The 24,606-nt window shown below is 44.1% G+C and overlaps 2 protein-coding genes across 4 annotated transcripts in view; one reads left to right on the top strand and one right to left on the bottom strand.

The window, feature by feature from the left end:
• KCNH1 (potassium channel, voltage gated eag related subfamily H, member 1) overlaps positions 1–8,090 on the top strand; it is a 174,714-nt gene extending 166,624 nt beyond the window's left edge. Inside the window, exons 10-11 of one of the 3 annotated variants that reach the window (XM_014951310.1) lie at positions 1,199–2,362; positions 6,042–8,090. In XM_014951310.1, coding sequence (XP_014806796.1) covers positions 1,199–2,047 — 849 coding nt within the window. In that variant the 3' untranslated portion in view covers positions 2,048–2,362; positions 6,042–8,090. Of the gene's footprint in view, positions 1–1,198 lie in introns of all 3 variants that reach the window. The other 2 variants (XM_014951311.1, XM_014951312.1) reach the window with 2 other exon arrangements.
• A 9,515-nt stretch (positions 8,091–17,605) lies between these two features.
• Positions 17,606–24,606, bottom strand: part of HHAT (hedgehog acyltransferase) — a 163,059-nt gene continuing 156,058 nt past the window's right edge. Inside the window, exon 12 of the mRNA XM_014951242.1 lies at positions 17,606–19,951. Within this exon, the coding sequence (XP_014806728.1) occupies positions 19,860–19,951 (92 nt within the window). The 3' untranslated portion in view covers positions 17,606–19,859. The remainder of the gene's footprint in view (positions 19,952–24,606) is intronic.

The following is a 24,606-nucleotide window of genomic DNA, read 5'->3' on the forward strand; positions in this document are numbered from 1 at the left end:
TCTTAATAATGAATTGAATCTGAAAGTTGTTTCTGCATTGGAGTGTAAGGACTTTGAGTGGATTTTCCCAAAAGCAGCTAAAGAGATTAGGTATCAGCAATCAGTAGAAGCTGGGGGCTACATCTTTTATACTCTGTATTGAAAACTTCAGCTTAGGGGACCTCGCATTTTCAAACCAGACCACTTACAGGTGCTCCTTTAATACCTTACTGGAGTTTTTTGCTTGGAAAATACCACTGCCAATGTGAAATGCATGGAGCTTTTGAAGACGATGTGTTGCTATCATGTCCAGGGAAGAAACATTGCCTTGCTGTGCTTTGGGGTTGTACGGGGGCACTGTGGGCCGTCATCACCACCGTGAGACCCTTGGGCTGCTCCCAGACATTGCTTAGCCTACAAGTTCAGGAATTAATTAGGAGAGTAGGTTGAAAATTATTGTTTCTTTGTGTAAAAGTGCCCCTTTCTCCATACAAATAAAGAAATAAATCAAGATGTGAAACTGTTCAATCTGCTGCAGTAATCAAGCCACGAGCAGCCTCCCCTTGTCTCACAGGTCCCATTCCCCACTGTACCCTTAATCATGGGACTGCCTCGAGCTTTGCCTCATCCCTAAACTGCAAGTTGCTTCTAGAAGAGAGTTTGGGGGGGGTGGGAAGGGAGGGCAAGAAGTGCTTTGCAAACTGCCGCTGGGGAGTCCAGAATGGTCTCTGCTGTACTGACCCCATTAATGGCCAAGCTGCACTAAAATAATACCTTTTGCATGGCATGTAGTGAGTGAGCTCTGGGCTGAGACTGATGTAAGACATGGGAATGTTGTAATATTAGACACTTGGTGCTAAATCATGGAGTCAGGAAAACAAATTTAAGAAGTCACTTTTAACACAAAATAGAACAAGTAACTTTCTGGGATCATTATATTTACAATCGTGCTGCCTTGCTGACCTCTCAAAATGGGAGAAATAATTTTCTTCATTTTTTTTTTCTTTCTGGTGTTATAAGACAGATGGTGTATGCTCTTAAATAATGAAATAAGCCATGTTCCACACGAGATAAGACACTTGAAAATGTTGCTATAAATGCACAGAGGTTGTGCATTTGTCAGTTCAAATAAATTATTTCAAATAATTCTTTCTCTGCAACTTTCTCCCCTCAACAAACGTGCAGTTAATCACAGAGTGAAATCTCTCTCCCCCTGTAGATTGTGTTCCGGAAAATCAGCGATGTCAAGCGTGAAGAAGAGGAGAGAATGAAGAGGAAGAACGAAGCGCCTCTGATCCTACCCCCGGACCACCCCGTCCGCCGGCTGTTCCAGAGGTTCAGGCAGCAGAAGGAAGCCCGGCTGGCGGCAGAGAGGGGCAGAGACCCGGATGACCTGGACGTGGAGAAGGGCAACGTTTTAGGGGAGCACTCCTCCTCCCGCGCGGTGGTGAAAGCCAGCGTTGTGACTGTGCGGGAGAGCCCGGCCACCCCCGTGTCCTACCAGTCTGCTTCAACCTCGGGGGCCTCCGACCAGGCCAAGCTGCAGGCCCCGACATCGGAGCACACGGGATGTAAAGTGTCGGGGGACTACCCCCGGCGGAAGGGCTGGGCCAAGTTCAAAGAGGCCTGTGGGAAAGGTGAAGACTGGAACAAGGTCTCCAAAGCAGAGTCCATGGAGACTTTACCAGAGAGAACTAAAGCTTCGGGAGAAGCTACCCTGAAGAAGACGGACTCTTGTGACAGCGGCATTACAAAAAGTGACTTGCGCTTGGATAACGTCGGGGAGACAAGAAGCCCGCAGGACCGCAGCCCCGTCCTCACCGAGGTCAAGCATTCCTTTTATCCCATACCAGAACAGACTCTTCAAGCCACCATGCTAGAAGTTAAACACGAGCTGAAGGAGGACATTAAGGCTTTAAACACAAAAATGACCAATATAGAAAAACAGCTCGCTGAGATACTTAGGATATTAACCTCACGAAGAAGCTCCCAGTCGCCACAGGAGTTGTTTGAAATATCAAGGCCCCAGTCTCCAGAATCAGAAAAAGACGTGTTTGGAGCTAGCTGAGGTGTTTCTTTTTAAAAACAAACAAACAAACCAACCGACAAACAGCCCCCCTAACATTTTAAATTTAATCTTTCTTGAAAACGAGTGAGGGACCAGTTCACTAAGCATGTTCCCTGTGTCTAAAAAGGTACGGTAACAGGAATTGCAACCTCATGTCAAGATGGCAGCTGACTCTGAAGCCTTTTTGACAGCAAGGGTACAGTTTCTAAAGTTTTTCTTTTCTCCGTTGGTGCCCATTCCCCCTCGCTCCCCCTCTCTCCCTCGGCATGTTGGAATAAGAATTCTGACAGCAGCAGCCACCCCCGTGAGCCCCAGGTGACCTCTGAGGTTTTTGGAGCATGCCTTACGTCGTTAGCTCGGGTTTTGCCTATATGAATAAGCTCTTGCCAGGGTGCTTGTTTTCAGCATTTGGTGGGTTGTTGGTTTTTTTTTTTGCTGCTGCTGTCACAGTCTCAGTCAACTGTACAATGTCTTAAATGTCACAGGATATTTTCATATATCTATAATAATGCAAAGAACAGTAGGAGATGTGTATGTCATTTCAATAGAGTGTGTGCTACTCAGTACTGAAGTTATTTTTGGGTAGTCAAAGAACAGCTAAAAAGCTAAACAGCTAAAAAAAAATGGTAATTTTTAATTGCAAACTGACATATTGCTAAAGCAATTACATTTAACCTCACCAATAGCCACAGTATTTCAGGTCTGTTAATAAGTGGAATCTTCCACATTCCCGTTCACTAAGTCAAGGGTACTGGGTTTCAAAATCTTACCAGGCGTCTCAGATGTCTTTGAATGTTGTTACCTTTGCTTTTAACTCTGGGCACCAGAGAACAGAGGGTTGGGTGTGCAGTGTACTTGAGCACAGCCTACTGAACATCAATAACAAGTCCTGCAGATTTGCATCCCCATGAAAATATACTGTGGCATTTATGTCCTCATTTTGCTATGAATCTGCTCTTTTAATTCTTGATAAATTATTATTCTGAAGTTTCTGTTTTGATAATGTTCACTGTAGCCAAAGGCTTTCACAAAACCTCTAAAGATTTTCTCTACATCCAGATGTATCGTTCCTGATCTAATCCTGCTAGTAAGCAAATGGATAGTAGAGGTAGAAATACAGTGCTTACTGTATACAAGTGCTATTGTAGCAAGGAAACAAAAAGATCTGCTTCTTAAAGAAGGAGATGTTTCCAAAACTTATATTTTCATAACTTTTTTTGGAGGAAGATTGAAGCACTTTACCAAAACTACTGGTTCATTATTCATTAGATAGGGTAGCATAGCTGATGTCATCGCTTGGGTCATCACCTTGGGATATAGGTGTATATTCATAGTATATTCTCTCCACTGATCCACTATGTTCACTGTTTAACAGTAGCTTAGAGCACAGAAGCTTGGTGCAACACTTTTTTGGTTTTTCATTTTTAATGGCAATAGGTCTTAACACAACGTGGGAGTAGTTAAGTCTCATTCTTTTTCCATGGTACTAAGTCATTTACAAAAAAACCCCATTATTTTTTGGGGAAGATTTTTGTTCATGTTAAGTAAGGAAGAGGCAAGAAAAATGACCCATTTGAAAGGACTTCTGGTGACCTGATACTTGCACGGTGCAATGCAGAACTGTGTCAGATGTCCCTGGGGAAGTGTGAGGTCCACTGATGAACCGGCACAGTGGTGAGGCTGTGCTGTGCAAAGCTACTGGCTCAGGTCTTGAAGTCATTGTATTTGTATCTGTTCCTGTGGTAACTGCCCTGCTCTCACACATGCTGGTTATTCCAAGCACAGCACCAGGCTTTCCAGGTCCAGAGGCAGCTGGTTTAAGGTTGGCTTTCGATGATCTTATGTCTTGGTTCGGTATGGAAGTGCCCACAGCTTGTGAATTCTTACCCAAGGAGTGAAATGTTCCTGAGGAAGAGCTATTGGGATCAAATCTGTAGGTCACCTTTTCCCCTCATGCCAGAAAAGGCAGTAGGGAGGTGACCTTGCCAAGGTGCCATTTCCTTAATTTATTTCTGGTTCCGTGTCTAGATTTTTCTAGTGGTAACTGGTGCCTGTTACAGTCATGCACTGCAGACACGCAGTGCTGAGGAAGGCTCTCTTTTACCAAAGTCACCCTGTGTCTTTGGTGCATTAATCACTGTAAGTGGCAACAGTTACCTGTAATAGCTATGGCATGATTGCCATAAGAAATCCATACATCAATGGTTTCGGTGAGAAACGATTTAGTGATTTTTCTTTCTAGTCTCCTCGGTCAGTAAATTCATTGGATAGTGAAATTATGGCTAAGTAAATCACAGGTGTACAAGGATTTATAATTCATGCTCAAAAGTTCCAGCAAGGTTTTAGACACTGACTCGGAGCCAGTTTCCTAATCCAGGCAAATTGCTCATCAGCATTATGCTACTTTTGAAAGACTGAAAGTCTTGCTGAATTTAGCAAGCACTTTGCAAAAGTGACACTCATCATACCTGCAGGTGGATGAATATGGAAATTAGCTTATGCCAGGTGGATGAGAGAGGAGATGTTTGTAACCTCCAAAGAACATGCCTAATATTCCCAGCACTGCAGTGCAGAGGTAGTCCTGAACATGCAGCTGGAGATTACCTGGCCCTTTGTTGCTAATACTGAGTTGATGTTTTTTAGTGGTATTTTTGTGTGCCCTCAGGGATGTATTAAAGGTTATTCTGATCTTGCTGATTGCCCAAGCCTGGAGTCACGGCAGGGTCAGGCCTAGAAGCCCCATAATTAGCCACACCTGTGAACAAATGAAGCCAATTCCCCATTTGCTGGGGCGCTTCTAGAGCAGCCTGAAGTCCAGTAGGATATTGTATCCCTCCACTCCCTGTCTGATGACAGGTGGGTGCAGCACAGAGCCCATTTGTAAGGCTTTTATAACGCTAGTATAAAGGCCTATAAAGCCATTTATAATCCATTTGTAAAGCCTTCAAAGACTGTAATATATTCTGGAATTACACTTAGAATTTAACGTCTTTGAGGATTATGGCCAAATTTGATTTTGTTACAGTCATGAAACTCCAGAGAAACTCTACTCCTTACACTCCTTCAGGGTGTCTGCTCCAGGTCAGCACTGAGAGTGGTCAGACCCATTTTATGATGATTTTATGAACTGGCAAGTGCTAAAACCAGTTGTAGGAGACTGCATCATCCCTCAATAATGCGTATATGTCATAAGAGAATTAAAAAAAAATAATTCTGTCTAGGATGAGCTTTGGTCTTTGGATTCCCTGGGTTACCAAGTGGTTAAAAAGAGCAAAACCTTGCTCGCTATGGGACATTGCTCCTTTGAACCTCAGACTAAGTTGGCCCTGTGCTGTAGTGCCTGGGCTCTGCAGATGCAGCACGTCTCCTTTAGAGAGTGGTTGAACGCACCCGTGTTACAAATCTTTCTTCCTTGAGCCTTACACTCAGATGCCTACGGCTGGACAGGGTGCATACCCACCGTAATTGTTACTTGTTCTTTCATTTTATTTGTCAGCTTTTCCTTTTTCTTTTGTTTCTCTTTACATATTGGTTAAACCATTTCACTTAAATTATTTTCCAGGTTAGAAATGAATGATCTCTGAACATGAGACTCTGCCCCTTAACAAGCAAATGCTTGTACATACTATAAAAGACAAAAACAAAAAGCCTCAGTTTTAACTGTGTTCTAGCATAGTGCTTCTGCCATTTAACAGTCTGCTAAATAACCTGTATTAATCTAAAAAATATGGTGTGTTCCATTTTTACTCTATGATGGAATTAGATTTCAGTCAAAGGAAGGTAGTTGAGAGAAAGAGCCTGGGTTATGACTTGGTAAAATGGGAACTTCTAAAAGTTCACACTTAAACTGTTAGAAAGAATACCGATACGCAGCACAGGATTAAAAAAGCAAAACCCAGCTCTCACCCCTACCGTGTTCAGATACATTTACTTCTGTCTGGTATTACATGTATACTTTTAAAAACACCATTCTCGCTTTAAATCTCTTTCACAGTGCTGCCCTGAATCCCAGTGAACACCCTGTTTAACAGCTTCGAAGGTGATGTTCTGCTTCTACAGTACTTCACTTTAATGAACCGAGCAAGATATTTACTGTGAATATCTGGTGATATATTTTCAATCAATCTTAACCAGTCTGTGAAAGAATTTAATACATGATTTGTCTTTACTATTTAAACAACAATGTGTATTACACTTGCGCAGATGTGTGTACATACACATCTATATATATATCTCTATGTATAGCGAAGTCTATGGATTGCATTTCTGTTAAGTAAAAGCACATCCCTCATTTAATGATTCGAGTTCAAGAGGGAGCTTAAATCTTCCCAGTAGACATCCACTCAGTGTCCTACTGAGTATCTTGTTTGTTAACTGTTGAACTTATAAGGCCATGACTTTTGGTTTCTCTAGTTGGCCTCTTTTATACTGTTAGTCTGGCGAATATTGTGAGTGAGAGAAGATCTGTCAAGCGTTGTGATGGTCAGGAAACAGAAATACGTGTGAAATTGGGAAAATCTTTACCATAGTCGGTGGGAATAAGGCTCCTAAGCCACTCTTTGTTACTCCCAGTAACTCTGAAGCTAAGCTGCCCTGGTAGTGGCTTCTCCTGCAAGAGAGATGGGGGAATAAGTGGATTGCTTTTTTCCTGGTACTAGGGACTGTCTCAAAGGTGCTGAGCCTGTCCTCCTTCTCACTGACACACATGGTTGCTGCACCTCTGCTTTCTTGTCCTGGTGTTAGGTGGCAAAAAGCGTCTTCTACTGAATTCTTCATTTCCATGTAGTCTCCTGTGGGTGTATTGGCAATAACAAAGTCTGTGTTTCAGCTGCACTTGTGATTCATTAACACAAACCTTTTAGAGGGAGTCCTGTGCAGGGGAAGCTCCAGGAATTTGAGGTGAGGCACAGTAGGTTACTGTATCCTCCAATCTGACATAGTTTTGACCACATTGTTGTGGCAAGCATTTGATTCAATTAAATAAAAATAAAGCTTTTTGCAATAAGATATATCCAACATCTAGCCTTAAAACCCTTTCATAAGTGATATAATTCAAACTGTGATTCCATTGTCCTTCCTTCTTAATGTTCTGTAGTATTTACAGTGTTGCCTAAAGATGAAGCACTTTTTGATTAGCTTTCTAAATCTAATGGAAATCACTTGCTGGTAATCACATCTCTTTCTCCACTTATTGCCTTCTTATTAGAATAATGAATTACTCCAATAGCCCTCTCCCCTCACAAAACAGAGACGTAACTATTATGTAAACACTTTTGTGTATCAGGGAGCCAACCTGTCATATTGCAAAAGTGTTTGTTTCAAAGAGTTTTTTTACAGTTCCACACAGCTAATGTGAATTTACCTGCAACTGTAATTTGTTTCAAGCTGATTGTTGAGTGTTGTGTAAACATATTTGATGTGTAATCCCAGTACATCTCTGTAACTGGATCTAAATGCCTAATGTTAACAAAACAGTTTGGGGTTTTCACTAACTGTTCTGAAAAGCTAATGGTTTTTTTTATTTCTTCCCACTGAATCTGTGACCACTAACATAGAAAATGAATCATTTTAGCTGTAGATGAAAGAAGTTCAATAATCTTGTATCAGGATGAACTGCTATATAAAGAAATACCAAGTTTTCTAATGAATGTGTTATATTATTGTACCTACATGCAATCAATATTTGTACATCTGTTGGAGACCTGTCTGCGTTTCAGTATTTAGCCACCACTGCATGGACACTTTATTGATATGCAGTTAATGCAGTTGCTTTGGCGCTTTTCAATGTATTTCACTTGTTTTTATCCTTTCAGAAATCCACCAAATACTCTTGGTTCTTTTTCTTTGCATTTGTCACTTTGTTCAATGAAGCATGACTAGAAAAAGAGAACGAGTAGATACTATTTTTGTGGTCAGCGAAGCAGCTGCCAGTAGATAGACAGCGAGTGTACGTATGTATGTATGTATACGCACTGTCTGGGAATGTTTCAGTTACAAATGCAGGCACCTACATTAATGATATCCCTATTCAACATTTTTAAACAAGCACAAATAATATTTGTAAAAAAAAGTTTAATTTTATTTATTATAGTAATAAACTATTTTATACATTATGGTTGCTTTGGTGTGCTTTTCCGTGTGTTGAGGATTGTAAGATCAATAAGGGTTTTTTAAATTATTCTCTAGAACTTCTGGCTAGCCATTTTGTTGCTGTTGTTTTGTATCTTGAGTGTTATCAGTAGAGAAGTGTGATATTACTGTTTTGGTCATAAACAACCCAGGTTGTTTCCTCAGATTTCTATACAACATGTATCTATACAGTCAGGATTTACACTCCCACTGTAAACTGAACTCAGGTGTCCTATAAAGTGAGTATCCTGGCACCCCAGGCAGTGGCACACCTGCACTGTGGACTCCAGTCTGGGCCAAGTGTCTGCTAAGCAGGAGTGAGATCACCAGAGGACTTGCTGTGACTTATCTAAAATATAGATATCCAGAGGGCCCACGTGTCTGTAGCTGGTCTGTTGTTTAGATGGTGTTCACTATGGCAATATCTGAGAACTATTACAAAACCTCTGGAAACCAGAGTACTATAGATTAAACAGGCTTCTGCTGTCCATCATCTGCTGCAGAAGAAGGTGACCTTACCATGGACTTACATGAAAAGAAAACCATCAGGAATGAATCCCCTAGTAATGCGTCACCTGCCAGTGACACCACTGCAATGGGCAGCAATGACTGTTATTTTGTTGGCTACCTCAGCAAAGAAATCGATAACCAGAAGCGACAGGAACAGGAGATCCTTTCAGGTCATACATGAGAGGATCACGCGCAGCAGCTGTTTTGTGGACCTGTATACGAGGTTTTAGTCTTCAGGATGTCATCCGAGACCCCGTGAGCTTCACACCCGTTTTTGTGATTCATTCTCCATCGTCTCGTTTGAGGGTCTGGTGAAAGCGGCCGTCGCCTGCATTAAGACACTTCATGAGACTGTGAATCTCATCTCCAGAAGAGCAGCAATAAAGCATAACCTTTCAGGCTGCAGAGCCGAGGCTCAACGCTACAGAGAGCAGCCAAGGAGCACAATGAGGAGATATTTTTAACATCATTTCTGCATCCACTGTAGTATGTGGTGAGGCAGGATCTCTGGTCGCTAGTATTGTTTCACTGGCCAGTATAAAAATCCAGCTTTCTTTTGCCTAATGTTATGTACAGTCTTCCCTGTACTTGTTAGAAAAGGGAAAATTACCATAGTGAAGGCATGTACTTTTTTTTTTGTTGTTGTGGTCTCTAGAGGTGGCTGTTCTCATTTTCTGAGCTCTCCATTATTTTCTTTGCTCTGACTTTCTCTGCATTCTCAGCAGCCTCCTGGCTTGTGCTGCAAGCAAAAATTAGTGGAAAGAGGGGTAGCATTGCCCACGCAATATTACCCATCCCGGCTTCCCTCTCAGGTCCACAACATTTCAAACCAAAGGTTATTAACTATAGCACTTTTGGGCCCAGATTTGTGTGACAATTTGCAAAAGTTCATGTTCCAGGTGCTGGCCCGTCAGCCCAGCTGCGCAGCAGCAGTGAGTGCCCCCCGTCCCACCTGCACCAGCCCCTGCTCGTCATTCACTGCACCTGGGAGTGTGTTTGGGGCAGGGAAAAACAGTTCCCAGACTACAGGGTGTGAGCTGTGCCTTCTGGCTTCTCTCAGCAAAAATGTTGTTTTTGCTGTTTTGCTGTGAGTGAGTGTGCAAAGGGCAGCACCTACAAGGTGCCTGAAGGTGAGGAGCCAGAGGATCTTTGGGTGTTGGAGCGTGTGTGATGAGGAACAGCCTCCCTGGGGGCTGTAAAGGAACACCTGGCTGCTCAAACTGCATGGCAGAGGGTCTGGACCCCACACAGCCTGTGTGGCAGCTGCAAGGGACCCTTCCTGGCTTTACCTGGCCAGGGCTGTGGCTCAAGGGACACCAACAGCGACTCCTGGGACAGCCTGCGACGTCCAGCTTGTGGAGAGGTGAGTGCTGCTTACGCGGTTTTTAATTTTGCATTTGGTAATGGGGGCTCTTTAATTGCCTTGTGGTGCATTTCAGTATCTCTGCTGGGGTGAGGAGCATTTCAGTATCTCTGCTGGGGTGAGGAGCACTCAGGCTCCAATGTTTCTTTGCACTGGAGTAAATTCCACCAGCCCATGGGACTGGGTTGCAGGGGATCTACCCCCTCTCACATATGTGTACAATAGCAATGGCTTTTATTTGCTCCCCCCATCACTAAGGGAACACCAAAACCGTTTCTGCTCAGTGCCTGCCAGCAATGTGTCCGCCTGGAGTAGGTGGGCACCCAGGACAGCCCACTGAACTTGGGGGGAGCAATGAGCCCAGTGGCCATTGCAGTGGGGTGAGCAATGAGCCTGGTGGCCACCTGTCTGCCCCCTCACTGAGTGAGAGACAGGCAGCCATGATGCTCCAACCTGCCCAGCCACGGTGGGCTTGAGGAGATCTTGGTTGATGGGCTGCTTTCTGTGCTTGGCTCGTGCCCCACTGCAGTGGGGGGCAGGGGGTTAGTAAGGTTGCAGATCCAACTGGAAAATGCCAACAAGGATGTGGTGTTGCTGTGGTATTTGTTGCCAGAGGCAGTGGTGTGAGGGGCTTTGTTGCAACAGGCATATAGCGCATAAAGAATATCAGCAAATACAAATATTTTGCAGCTAGAAGATTGCATTTTTGCTCCTTTCGTTCTAACTCACCACAGCCTCGGTGTTGGCATGTGGAAGCTGGGGGGAATAACCCGTCCTGTTCTTGAAAGACAGAATGAGTAAAAACCTGTGAGAGATCCAAAGGCGGCATTAGAATAACTGAACTCCTAATATGTCTGTCAGAAGGAGATAGGAGGATGCTTGTGCACAGTCATATCTGCAAAATACATGTGCCTTCTTTTTTGGGTGGTTTTTTTATTCTTTTTCTCTTCCTTTTTCATTCCTGTACCCCCTTCCTAAGTTCAAGCCCTTGCGTAGCACAGCCAAGTTCAAATTTCAGCAGCTGCATGGCACAGGTGTGGGTTTAAAACAAGCTGAATTTGTGAAGTTAACAACACTCCTGGAGGCAGGAGTGTGAGAGTAACCTCCAAGAGTTTGCTTTTGAGACAAAATTTAGTTATCCTGCACAGTGTTTCCTTTATTTTTGTTGGGGCTTTTTTTGAGCTTTGTTCGTTTGTAGAGTTTTCCGTGAACGTTTCTATTCCTGTGGCTGAGGAATAAGGTGAAGGTTAATGAGGCTTTGCTGTTAATTCCTCCCTGGGGGGACGTGTAGCCCCTGCCAATGTCGCTGCAGTTTGTGTGTGCAAATCTGAGATGGATGTGCTTTGGTACTGCTATTTCATAGAATCAAGGAATGGTTTGGGTTGGAAGGGACCTTAAAGATCATCTAGTTCCACCCCCTTGCCATGGGCAGGGACACCTCCCACTAGACCAGGTTGCTCAAAACCCCATCAGCCTGGCCTTGAAAGCTTCCAGGGATCCCTGTTCTCCCAGCTGAAATACACAACTTAGGGAGAAAGAAACTGTGCTGGGGTATCTATTACACACGTGTATCTCCTAGAACAGGAGGACCATGGCCTCTTCTTCAGCAGGGGTTACCACTTACTGCTAAGCAGTGGCAGCACAGTGGTTGTGGTACAAGCCTGGGACCTGCTGTGTGCTCAGCTCAGCTCAACAAGAAGCAGTTCCCTGCAAGCAGTGGGTTACAGTGAAGGGAAATACAGACTGCTTTCAGACTCTCTGGTCTGAAATTGTTTTTTGGCGAGTTTTCGCCAAAATCACAGTCTTTTTTGGCGAGTTTTACGCTTAATCAGAAGGTATTTTAGAAGAACTAATGATAACAGGAAAATTTATTGGATGTTCTTAGCTGTGGCGTGAGGATAGAAAAGAAAAAGAAGATAATCCGTATGTAGCCCCAAGTCAAAATAAAGTATTTGGTTTGGTTTTCCTTTAGAACGATAACACTGCATGTGTAGTGCATTGAACCTGGCTATTGGACGTGTGTGGAGACAGAGATACAAGTTAAAATGGTTCCGCTGAAAGTGGAATTGAAAAAGGCACCTTTTAGGAAAGAGTGCAGAAACTGTGCATGAAATTACAGTTCTGGCAACAAGAATTGTAAACAGCTCTGTAACACGGAGGAGTGTGTCTCACACGTGAGCAGAGAAAAACGCAGCTGCAGTCAGATGTGCTGAGAAGCTGCAGGCTGGTTGTTCTGACCTCAGTGGTAAACCAGGAGTTGGGGGAAGAGTCTAAGGTCATGGTAGTAAACGGAAGAAGCATATAATGTAGCCAAAGTACAGCCTTGACACCTGTCCTGGTGGGTTGAATCTGTTGCATTTCCTTTGCCATGGAAAATCAGCTGTGGAGGAAACCTAGTTGTGGCTCAGGAAAGCTTCTGGGGAAAGCCAAGGAGAGCAGAGTGAGAGGGTATGCACAGGCTGCAAACCCACCGAGGGGCAGGCAGCAGGGAGGGAGCAGGAGCAGCTAAATGAAAGCAGGCTGCTGGCACAGGAGCAAATGGGACCGACTGCCCAGGAAGCTCGTCAGGGTGGGGGTTTATCAAGGGCTAGAGCCCTCTGAGTTATCTTCTGCCCAGCAGCTGCTGTAGTTTCATTACTGGAGTGTGGCTGTCTTCTGGAAGGAGCGGTGAGATACTTCACCCTGCCTAAGTTGTCACTACGGGTGTTGAAGGGTACCCTTGTGTCACTGCCAGCATCTTTAAAGTTTTAAAGATTTAGCTTGGAAACCTTATTACGAAAATATATATATATATTTTTTTTTAATGGAAGTTTCCTCAAGCAGCATTAAGTAATAAGCAGTTCATAGCCTCCAAGTGCTCCCAAAGCAGTACGCTATTGTATTTTTGAATGATTGTCATGCTTTTTTTAACCCTTGACAGGGCTTATACTAAACCTGCAGTTCTTTTGGTGCCAGTGGTTATTGAAATAACCATTGAAGGCAAGCAGGATGTCTTCAGAGACTGAAGACCCTTGTAGGTCTCATATTCTTAACAAGCGATGTTTGGTAGGGCTTGATCAGATTGAGGACCTCTGAGAATAAGAAACCTGAGCGAAGTTTGCTAAAGTCAAAGCACCCAGGGCTCGCTTGGTCACTCATCCCTGGTGACCTTCTGGGATATTGCTGTTTGGAGGGTTCAATACCTGTGTGGGGCTTGAAGGGGTTAAAAATACTGAGTTTCCCCAGACCCTTACACTCGTTGTCAGGCTGGAAGGAGGTGCAGTCAGAAGCTCCTGTGCCTTTGAGTCTCCAAGTCCTGTAGAAGGTTTTCTCCATGGTTCTTTCTCCTCTGTGGTTTGGCATTTCATGACATGAGTCATGATGGGTCTGTGGCAACTGGCTGGCGAAGTGGCACCCAGGGCGGGCTTGGGGGCTGCTGCTGTGTGGTGTTTTAGTGTGGGGTCCATGGTAAGGCCACCATATGTGGGGCGGGTACTAAAGGGGAGTTATTTCCCTCCCCACGCTACAGCTTTGCATGCACCAGAGACCCTGGTGGGCAGCAGTGGGGCTGGGCAAGTGCTGGGCTTGGTCGTTAGTCAGCCTGGTCCTGGGCAGATGTTTGCCAAGGCAGGACCTGGGCCGTGCCCCTTCTGTATTTGTAGCACCATCATGAGAACTGAACCTGATGAAGGGGTGGCCTTGGGGCCGGGTGCCAAGAGGTGGTGGTGGGGGAAGCAGATGACAGATCACTGGAGTAGCCTGGAGCGTAGATGTGACCAAATGAATGTTATTAGCCTGTAATTTCAGCATAAACTACCACCTCAGCACAAAACTACCACCACAAGAGTAAAGCAAGCCCATAACTATAAATTAGGAGTAACATCATTTAAAGAACTGTCTCGTAAATGCTTATTTTTATCTCTGCAATTTGGGTTACTATAGGGTGATCCTGCCACATATCTGAGCCCTTAAAACAACCTTAACCCTTCCAGCAACAGTCTGAAAAAAAAAATCAACTGGATCTTCTTTTTTTTTTTTTTCCTTGCCTTTTAAATTAATTTACCAACAGTGTAGATGTTTCTGGTCTTCTAATAGCATTTCCAGTTATTCTATTTTTTGCCACCTAATTTTGGAAACTGAAATGCACTAGTGCAGGGATGGAAGTTCTCTGGTCCATAAAAATTAATTAATTTTGTCAAGAAAGATCAGCTCTAGAGGGAGTGCTAATACAATTTAAACTTCACAGGTCATAACTGAAGTTATGTTTCTGTATTAGTTCTCCAGTAACCTTTAATTTTTCAGTGGTTGGCTGATGCACCTGTCAGCAATGATTCACCTCAGCTCCCCAACCAGCCACATGTAAAGTTCTTCTTAAATCCCTATAGATGGTGAGGCACTTCTACTACCTGTAGTTTGACCATTGCTGGGGAAGGCGTATGCCACCGGTAGCCCATCTCTTTTGATCCATGTTTGAAATGAGCTGGTACGCAGGTTCCTGAGGTTATTTACACTTAAACCAAACTGGCCCTGGATATAGTGAAAGGTGGTGCAGCCTAGACTGTGGTCAAAATTTGCCCGTTAAACTCTGATGTTAGCTTAATTTGCTCTCACCCAGACCTTTGTGGCTACCAGTGTAAGGAGCTGAGGAGTTTTTTGAGCACCTTGTAAGTGCGTTTGATTCCCCTGACTAATGCTGCCGCGTAGTTTCCATCCTGTCACTCTCGGTGTTGGGTGCTGAGCACAGGTCCCTGTTTCCCCCACGGAGCAGTAGTTTCCCAGGCCAGTGATGCTGCCACGTGGCTGGAGGACTGATGTTGCTAAAGCTTGTGGGAGATGCCCTGAATGAACCGGTGCTGAGGCTGCCTGACAGTTGGGCCTTGACACTCTTCAGCTCAGTCTCGCGCCGTGTCGAAAACAGACGGGTCAGACCTGTTAGATGTTTTCTTTTCCTCTCCTCCTGGGCAATGGTGGTATCCCTGAAAGCCTCTCGAGCTTGGATCTGCCAGTGCTTGCCCCCCGAGGCTGGGGATGCCCGAGCTGAGTTGGTCCAGCAGGATGCTCTGGTGTAGGTGACTTGTACCATAGGATACTGGGGACACGTCTCGTTCTCAGATGTTCTGGAAGGACCTGTGGTTGACATGATCGCATTTGTTGAAAGTGGAAATCTCAAATCAAATAGTTGTCTTGCTCTCTTCTTCCTTTTATATGCAACTAATGCAGGAACGGCTCCACAAGCAGCTGTTTGTGAAACTGCTGAAATCAGTGCACGTGCACACAACACTCCTGGGCATCTGCAGGGGGTCAGCGGCGATGCGCACTGGAGAGGGTTGATCTCAGAGGTCCCTCAGTACAAGAAATGAGCTATTGTAATGCAGATTTCCCCTAATTCCTCAAAGGTGTTACAGCCTCAGCGCTCTTCGCAGGCTTTGCGGCGAGCAGTATTTCAGCTGTCCCTGCTGGATTAAAATATACGCCTTGACTAACAAATGGCCGTGCGCCGAGAGAGATATTTTTGCAAAGCACTAACGGGCAGCGCTACTCGGGAAGGGGGGTGGTGGTGGACTACAAAGCGCAGGCAGGAGAAGCTCAGACAGACCGTGCATAGTAATCTCCTTGCTCTTCACAGCTCCTCGAGTAGAAAGGTGCCAGCAGGCCTTGGGGAAGGCAAGTCTCTGCTGAGCAAGCGGGAGCTGCAGCCAGCTCAAGGGTTAGCAGGGATGGAGGGTAAATTAAGCGGGTGCGCAAGAGGCCGGAGAGGCACTGTGTTACTGCTACGACTAATAACACAATTGCTGCAGGTTTTCACAGTTAAGCTGTTTTTCTTCTGCCCTGTGGTGAGCTGGTTATTCCAACTAAGCTGCTTTTAGCTCTGAGATGTGAAAGAGATATGTGGGCAAAGCCTGGCTGGCCCTCTAATCAATGCAGAATTAAAGAAAGAGCTACTTAGCATAATCTTACCGTCCCCAGTAGTAGCGATGGCTGGGAGGGCTTGTTGGCCAAGGAGGGGCCGAGGGGAAGGACACATGTGTGTGACAGAACTTGATTGCTACAGCTTAGTGGAAGCCACTAAAGCCATATATTGAGAAATGTTATGCTTGCTCATCGCTTAGGTGGTTTTTCAGAATGCCCAGCTCGGTTTCAGAGCCATCTTGTGTTTGGTCACTACACACTTGTGACTTTTAGGGTCTCTCAGCAGTAGTATCCCCCATCGGACTCGAAGTGTCTCCCCTTCAGTTCAAAATGGTCAATGTCTTCGCCAATTTCTGTCTTTGTCAACTGTGTCCTAGGCCCCTCAGCTAGATTTTCCTTAGTGTTTGGCAGTCTCCTCCTGCCTTCACCTTTATTTTTCTTGGTAAGCGGGGTGTCTACTTCAATCTCCTCCAGGCCTTTGCAAGCTCCCGCCCCCTCTAGGAGTGTCACTGAGGGCTTGCATGGAGGATGCACTTCTGGCTACTACATAATTTCAATTACTTCGGGTGCCATGTGATAATGTACAGGCAGTTCTTGGGTCATGCTGAGAAATGTGTCTCCAAGCTGAAGGTGTAACTGAGTTACCTACATGTGAAGTGTTTCAGGCACAGTCTGAGCTCTTGAGAGAGCTGTCTGTTTGACCAGGCATGCCCCATGCTTGCCTCATGCCTTGCCTACTGGTGCTTCTATCAGCAGGACAGCTCAGAAACTTTGTGAGTAGGCTTGTTCTTGAAATGCATGTTTCAAAATAGTGTGAAAAGAACCCCTGGAAAGACTGAGTGTGAAGGAAATCCATTTATTTCTCATACGATAAATATTTAAGCTATAAGAAAAATTGTGCATGCTTCGTGTTTCTGCCTGTGGCCCAAGATAGCAAGAGACTGAAGGGAAGCATCATTTTACTCGCATGCTACCCTCAGTGACCACTCCCAGAAGCTTCACGTGCTTGAGTCTCAGCTTAACTGATCTAGAAGGGCAACACACTGGTGAGGGGTCTGGAAAACATGTCTTATGAGAAGTGGCTGAGGAAGCTGGGGCTGCTCGGCCTGGAGAAAAGGAGGCTGAGGAGAGACCTTAGTGCTCTCTACAACTACCTGAAATTAGGTTGTAGAGAGGTGGGGGTCGGTCTCTTCTCCCATCACAGGTGATAGGACAAGAGGAAATAGTCTCAAGTTGCGCCAGGGGAGGTTCAGATTGGATATTAGGGAAAATTTTTTCACTGAAAGGGTTATTAAGCATTGGAATGGGCTGCCCGGGGAAGTGGTTGAGGCACCATCCCTGGAGGTGTTTAAAAGACAGGTTGACACGGTGCTTAGTGACATGGTTTAGTGATGGGTTTTTTTAATCAGAGTTAGGTTGATGGTTGGACTAGATGATTTTAAAGGTCCCTTTCAACCTAGACAATTCTATGGTTCTATGAAAGGTGTATTTCCTTTTTAAACTCCACCGTCAGGGAATGTGTGTTCCATGCAGTGCACCAGAGGGATAAAAGTGACCACTGCACATTGCACCCGTCCCACAGGCTTCCGGTGTGTAGTGGTGTCTCTTCATGGCAGGGAAGCACTTCTTTTTCTTACACCAAACCATCGCTTTCTAAGACACATTTCTCAAGCCAACTGTCCGTTTGAGCTTTATTTTTAGAAACAGAAATGGTTACAAAATTATGAAAAATACATAAAGCACTGAAAAAAAATATAAAACAATTTTAGTTTAGAAATAAGCATACTGTAGATGACCTTCAAGGTCACTCTAATATTAGAACAGGAAGTTTTGCACGCATACAAATTGGAATCTAATCACTTAGCAGCCCCTTGTTTCATGTAATAACAGTAATCAATAAGACTGAAGAACAGACTCATGACTTTTCACTCTAATTCTAATTCCGCTTAATTACAAAATTTGAGTTAAGTCTGAGGAAGTTCTTGTTCTTAGCTCAGTTCTACTCCAAAATGGAGGCCAACCTGACATGCTTTTAGTAAATTCAGAGGCTGAGAGCAATATACTTCTTTGCAGCTGAGAGGATCTCTGCAATCATCATAAGTCAGTCAGGAGGGACATGTCTCTGGCCAGGCAGCATTCAAGGTAAGTGTTATTTTCAACAGTCCACGGTATCTCCTAGAAATTACTTCCAGGGGAAATCACTGCATTCTCATGGTGGAAAAAAACTTTCCCTAAACATAAAAAGCTGGAGATTCTGCTTTGAAACAGCAAGAGATGGGTTTAGCCTCCAGAGGGGTAGAGAGCTGAAGCCTCTGCCCTTATTATATGAAGGGGAAAAAGAAGGCTGCCATAGTTCCGAGCAGCAGAGACATCAGAAATGTAGGCGCTAACCTGAAGCCTCTCTCGGGGACTGAATTTCTTTTTCAAGGGACGAGGTTGATCAGACTTGGCTGAAGGTGCAGGAATGATGGACAGTAGGACACTAACTGTACCTCCAAACAGGCCCAAATGGCTGGTGGTGGGGGGAGCACAGAACAGGTTTTGATAGAAGTCCTTCTGCTTCAGGTGCAAGAAGTTGCTCTTGGAAGAATCCCTCTCCAGGACTGGTGGCCTTTTGCCAGGCCCAGGGGGAACGTCTAACTTTACAAAGACTAAAGGACTTCTGGCTGCTCTTCAGTATTAGTTTAAGAAAGACCATCCTGGGAGACACCCCTTGTGCCAGACATGAGTAGGGGCTCCCCTTCCCTCAGAAAATCACCGTGTGCTGAGGCACTGCCGCAGCCCAACGCCTGCAGGCACGGCCTTCCCAGCTCTGGACAACACCAGAGGTTTGTCTTTTAGCAAAGGTGCTGCTGTAACAGGTCTGGCTGCGGGCAAAGGACACAGAGCTCTGGCTAATTTGGTACCACTCTGTTTGACCATTGTGTTGGAATTTTTTGGGTTTTTTTAAAGTTCTTAAAACACTACTCCTTTAATATTGCAGGAGTTGATTGCCTGGAGACCAGAGAACGAAGTGGACTGAACGGATTTACCATTCAGCCAGACCTGGGTTATCTCCTTTCATAACAGAAAAATACAAGAGGATGACTGACCAGTTCCCTTGAAGGTGGGATTCACCCCATAATAAAGGTAATATTATATGCTTTAGCTCTAACACAAGGCAGAGAGCACTTAAAGCCCAAGGAGCTGTAAGGTCATATTTGATTAAAAAGACAAGCTGTTCCTTAAGAAAATACCTGCTTCCCTACACCCTCTTTTTAAAGAAACAAACACAACAATTCCTAAGACTACCAAAAAAGGGTGGTGTTTTAAAGTCAAAATTTTAAATAAAGAAATTAAAAGTAAAAAGCAGACTTTGCTACAGTAAGTAAAGAGGTAGCTTAAGGCCGAACTACTGCTGTCACTTGGAATAGCAAAAAATGTTCTAACTTATATCAGAAAGCAATCAAGAAGAACTGATGAGCATCCTGCCCTTCCTTGAGGAATGTAAGTACAGGGCACAGCCCTGTGTGCCCCTGCACAGAAGCTGACAGAGATTGGGTTTTTTGAATTGTGCAAGGTAGGAAAAAATTCTTTCTTCAATACGTCAAAATAGGCAGTGAAACATTGGAAAAAACAAATACAATCTTCAACATATATAAAATATGCATTCTGAGATGCAGACTTCCAGTATACATAGGGTTACAGAGATACTGTTTTATAAAAATAACATAATTCAAAATGCTTCATCACTTCTCCCCAGCCGTAGCCCATCAGTGTTTCTGGTTCAATTCCTGCCTTCACAATCCAGAATCAATTACACGAGCTTTTGGTTTTAACACATTAACCAAATACTTGGGTCTGGCACATTCTTCTGCAGATAGAATATCTTGTGTAGAAAAGCCATCAACCTGTTTTAAAAATCATTGTTCTGCGTCGTTCCTAATTCACCGCGTACGTTTGCTCCCATTCAATTCCAACGTGAGAATAGCAGTACAGGAACCCAAGAACAGTCAGTGTCGCCCATGGCCAGCCTATAAATAGAAAGACAGACACTCCTAGTCACAATAATTAATGACTGCTTTGCGTATAAATACTCTTGGGATGACCAACCTATGATGCTTCTAATTACTTTTATTAGCAATTCAGTCTCATAAGTAAGTAGAGTGAACCCACTAAATTTGAAAGGAGAAACCTGGATTGTTTGAGCTTCTGGGATGCCTGAGCCCCTGCAGCCCCAGTCTTTTCCATTTTCAGGGAAGTGGATCAGGTTTATTCCCTCTCTGCACTACCAAAAAATGCTTGCTGAATAAAAGAAGTCTGCTTCAATCCTCTCCCTTTGCATTGGGCTTGTCTATGGAGCAGATCCACGAATGAACCCTGACGCTTTAAGCCAGCTACGGCGCTTTCTAGGCACAAAGGGATGCATGGCCACAATGCAGGTTATTAAAAATCAGAACAAACCCAGTCACCTGTTCTGCTACAAAAAGTCTGGGGAAACCTGATTAAGGCTGGTTTGGATACCCTGCAGCTGGGGGTAAAATTGATGTATGTCTACAGCTCTGTAAAAAACTCATGGGGTCAGAACACCATTGTGCCTGTGAAGAACAGACAGCCCCATTTACCTGATGTGTTCTTGTTAGATTATTTCTTTTCTTATTAACTAAAAAGACTAACTCCTCTCATATATAAAACTTTTGCTGGGGAAATGACATGTTTTGTTATTATTTCAAATTCTAGCGAAAGTCACCATCTTTTCACTTGAGCTCTTCAAAGCTAAAGCGGTAAGGAAGAGGTCACAAGCCAAAAGGTCTATTGCTTTCCAGTGGAGTTGTAGATGACTTGAAAAACCTTTATCTGTAGACTTCTGAATCAGGTAAATGCTTTTGCTGTTCTTGATACCTTTCCTGGCACCTCTGTTCCCCTTTTCCATCCTCCTCACCCCCTTAGAATTTATGAAATTTAGCGTTTATAGGCTGATAGCCCTAGCATTAGGCCCTGATGTTCTTCAGTGTGTTTTCTCTGTGAGAAGAGGGCAGGGGGGAAGGTGTTTGAGGGGGTTTTGGTGGCTTTTTTATTGCTGTTGTTGACATAGGAATTTTGGTTATGTGTAGGACTGGATTTCTGCATGCCATGGTTGAACTACGAGCAGCTGCTTCTGAAAGAAGGGCTTCAGTGCTCCCTCTTGGGGAAAACTCTGGTCTCAAGTCACCTGCTGGCAGAAATGAGATTCCACATTGGTCTGGAGAAGGGATGGAGAGAATGTGATACTCCAGGAAGAACTCTTTCTGAAGGTATGTTTATAAGGTATTTTGCAGGCTGGCTTTGTCCACGTGTCAAGCCAATGCCAGTCTGGAGACTTTAATTGTGTTAATGTGCAGTTAAGCTTTAGTTTAATTGCCTGCCCTCAATAGGGCTCACTGCCTCGGACTCAGTCCAAGGGACCGCACATGCTGGGACCCCTCCTCTGTGCCCCGAGAGCCCAGGGGGTGTAACCCTTCCCCCTGGAACGGGTTCAGAAAAAGTGACCAGCTGTGAGTTTGCTTTATGAATCTCTAATTGTTCTGGCTTAGCTTTGTGGTGAAATACAGTCTTGCAACCTGAATGATTTTCATGGAGACATTTACAAATATTAATCACTTGTTCTCACAACACCCTAAAGCAAAATTTTACTTTTTGTGTAATTATTTGTTTCACAAATGTAATTGCTGAAGTATTTTCAAAGGGATTTGTAACAATAAAATAGTCCCTTTTCTTCTTCAGTGAAATTAGGCTACTGTAGATTGGGTTTCACTTTCAACAGCAAGCTAAAGCCCAGCTGTGCTTTGTCTCTGATAAAATTCTATGTGAAAACATGTCAATAAGTGTAATAAAAAAAATACCTCTTCTGGCAGCAGAATTGTGGTAGCCACTTTCTACAGAGCCAGAAAGTTAAAAAAGGACTGTCTATAATGGCCCCCTTTTTTTTTTTTTATGGGCACTTTTGGAAATCTTGCTAGATACATATTTTGCATTTTTAAATACTTTAAAGCTCTGGCACACAGAAAATGTGCCAACAGTAGTCTTAGTCTTGCTTGTTATCCCTAGCCAACGTATAAGAGATCTTGTTGGAATACATAAGTATGCACTGGAAATCTTCCCTAGGTGCCTTGGATTGATGATAAGATTCCTCCATAGCGCCCAAGACCTGGGTTCATTGGGTTCATGGGGCTCTCCTGCCCCTATAATCAGGCTTGTGGTAATCCTCCTGGAACGCAGGGAGTCTCTCCTGCACACCAGCAGGTGTCAGGGGGTGCATTTGGCAGACCACCTCCTCCTGACCCAATTAAGATGAAAAGGAAGGGAGGAAGACAAAGCGACCCATGACGGGCAAGGGAAAAGGAGAAATTTTCTTAATTTAGTTTTGCTACTGCTATTCCAGGAGGAGCTGCACAGATCCCAAAGCATCTCTTGCTGCACGGGCAGGAGTGCCCTTCTCCACACCTGAGAAGAGGCCCAAGGACAGCCTGAAGCAAGCAGGTGAGCTTTTTTTTTATTTTACATTGTTTTCACTCACCTCTTCCATTTTAGGATTGTGTATAAAATAATAAACCTGTTGAAAAGACTGAAGAACTTGGTCTCCAGAAGGTGATGTTGTAGGAAAGACATATTGAGCAACGCTAATCCAGCAAGGACGCAATTTCAAATTCTGCCCAGGGTGTAAATGACCTCTGTGTCATCCCTGTGTGTGACTTTTATAATCAAACAGCAGCGTGAGCTGCTCTCTTGCAAGATGAGTTCACAGGAACCTTGTCCTCGCTTAAACAGTTCCTCCTTGTAAATGCAAACAACCAAGCAGTACTGATGGTCTCAGATCCACCTTTCCACGGAAATCACGCTTTTTGCCCTGGGCCAGCAGTGGCAGGTACGTTCTTCCCTCGGGCCTTTTGCTGACTCTTATTTTGCTCCCACCCTTAAATACAATTCAAGGGGCTCTTCCTTCTGGTGGCTCTCAAGCTTTACTTTACCACCCTAAAATATTTCATCCTCACCTATCGTTCTCCTGACTCTGCTTGGAAGCACGTGTGCCTGCATTCTAGATCAGTGTCTTTCTACAAAACCACATACATAAAACGTACTCTTAAAAACAACATCACCGGGGTCAAATCAAGTACTAACCTATTAGTAAATGACTGCGTTAAGTTTGCCTATTCAAAAACATGTCACATACCACCTTAAAATTTATTGATTGTCTTCAACAATTTGATTTTAGGCTTGAAGGCCAAGTTTCATGAGGCAACTCACATTTTCATAATCTTTTGTGGAAAGATGAATGAGTATTCATTAACATATGCTATTTCCCAATCTAAGAAAAAAAATCATATGCTATTTGCAAATGCAGTGATATTTGTGAGATGTACTTGCACAAACTTCTTTTAAAACAGCTGGACTTCTTTTAACAGAGGAATGTGGCTGAGGAAACTGATGGAATCATGACCAAATCCCGTGCTTATACAGAGATGCTGCTCCAAACAAGTCAAACATGGACTCCTTTGTGAAGAGGACTGCGAATTCTGTGGTGAGGTAACAGCAGCACTTTATCCATCTATCAAACAGCCTGTTCCCAAAGTAGGGAACCCCCAGTACCAATAGAGGCTGGTGGATGAAGGGATTGAGAGCAGCCCTGAGGAGAAGGACTTGGGGGTATTGGTGGATGAAAAGCTGGACACGAGCCAGCAATGTGCACTCGCAGCCCAGAAAGCCAACCATTTCCTGGGCTGCATTGAAAGAAGCGTGGCCAGCAGGTCAAGGGAGGTGATTCTGTCCCTCTACTCCATTCTGGTGAGACCCCACCTGGAACACTGTGTCCAGCTTTGGAGTCCTCAGCAAAGAAAAGATACGGACCTGTTAGAGCAGGTCCAGAGGAGGGCCCCAAAAATGATCAGAGAGATGGAACACATCTCCTATGAGGACAAGCTGAGAGAGTTGGGGTCATCCAGCTTAGGAAAGAGAAGGCTCCAGGGAGACCTTATAGCAGACTTTTCAGAACTTAAAGGGGCTTATAAGAAAGATGGCAGGGCCTGTTGCGATAGGACAAGGGGCAATGGTTTTAATCTAAAAGAGTGTAGATTTAGACTAGATAGAAGGAAGAAATTTTTTACCATGTGAAACTCTGGAACAGGTTGCCCAGAGATGCCCTATCCCTGGAGACATTCAAGGTCAGGTTGGATGGGACTTTGAGCAACCTGGTCTAGTTGAAGTTGTGGTGGAGTGGGGTGGGCTAGATGACCTTTTAATGTTCCTTCCAACCCAAATTATTCTATGATTCTAACTACAACAGGAACAGCTTTTAGAGTTACTCCTTGCTTTAAACTTCCTATCTCTTCAAGAACACATCTGGATATTTTGCAAACATCTAGCAAAGGTTGTGTTTCTGGCATGCTCTGGGTTTTGAAGGCAGTGGAGTAAAACTAAGCTTTCAATTCAAAAGTAACAGTCTGGATCACATCTCTCAAATGACCACTTATGTCCTCATTACTTCAGTTCAAACCATCTGAACCACCATTTAATCATGTGTCCATAAGGCAGCACTTTCAAATTTTCTAGTCACCTACATTAATGAAAAAGAATCACATCAGCAATGTTTCAGGCACACCCAGGTTTCACGTCATCATGAAAACATTAGGAAACAGCCCTTCGTTCCCTCCAA

Source organism: Calidris pugnax, unplaced genomic scaffold (assembly GCF_001431845.1).
Source record: "Calidris pugnax isolate Ruff unplaced genomic scaffold, ASM143184v1 scaffold24, whole genome shotgun sequence".
NCBI lineage: Eukaryota > Metazoa > Chordata > Aves > Charadriiformes > Scolopacidae > Calidris > Calidris pugnax.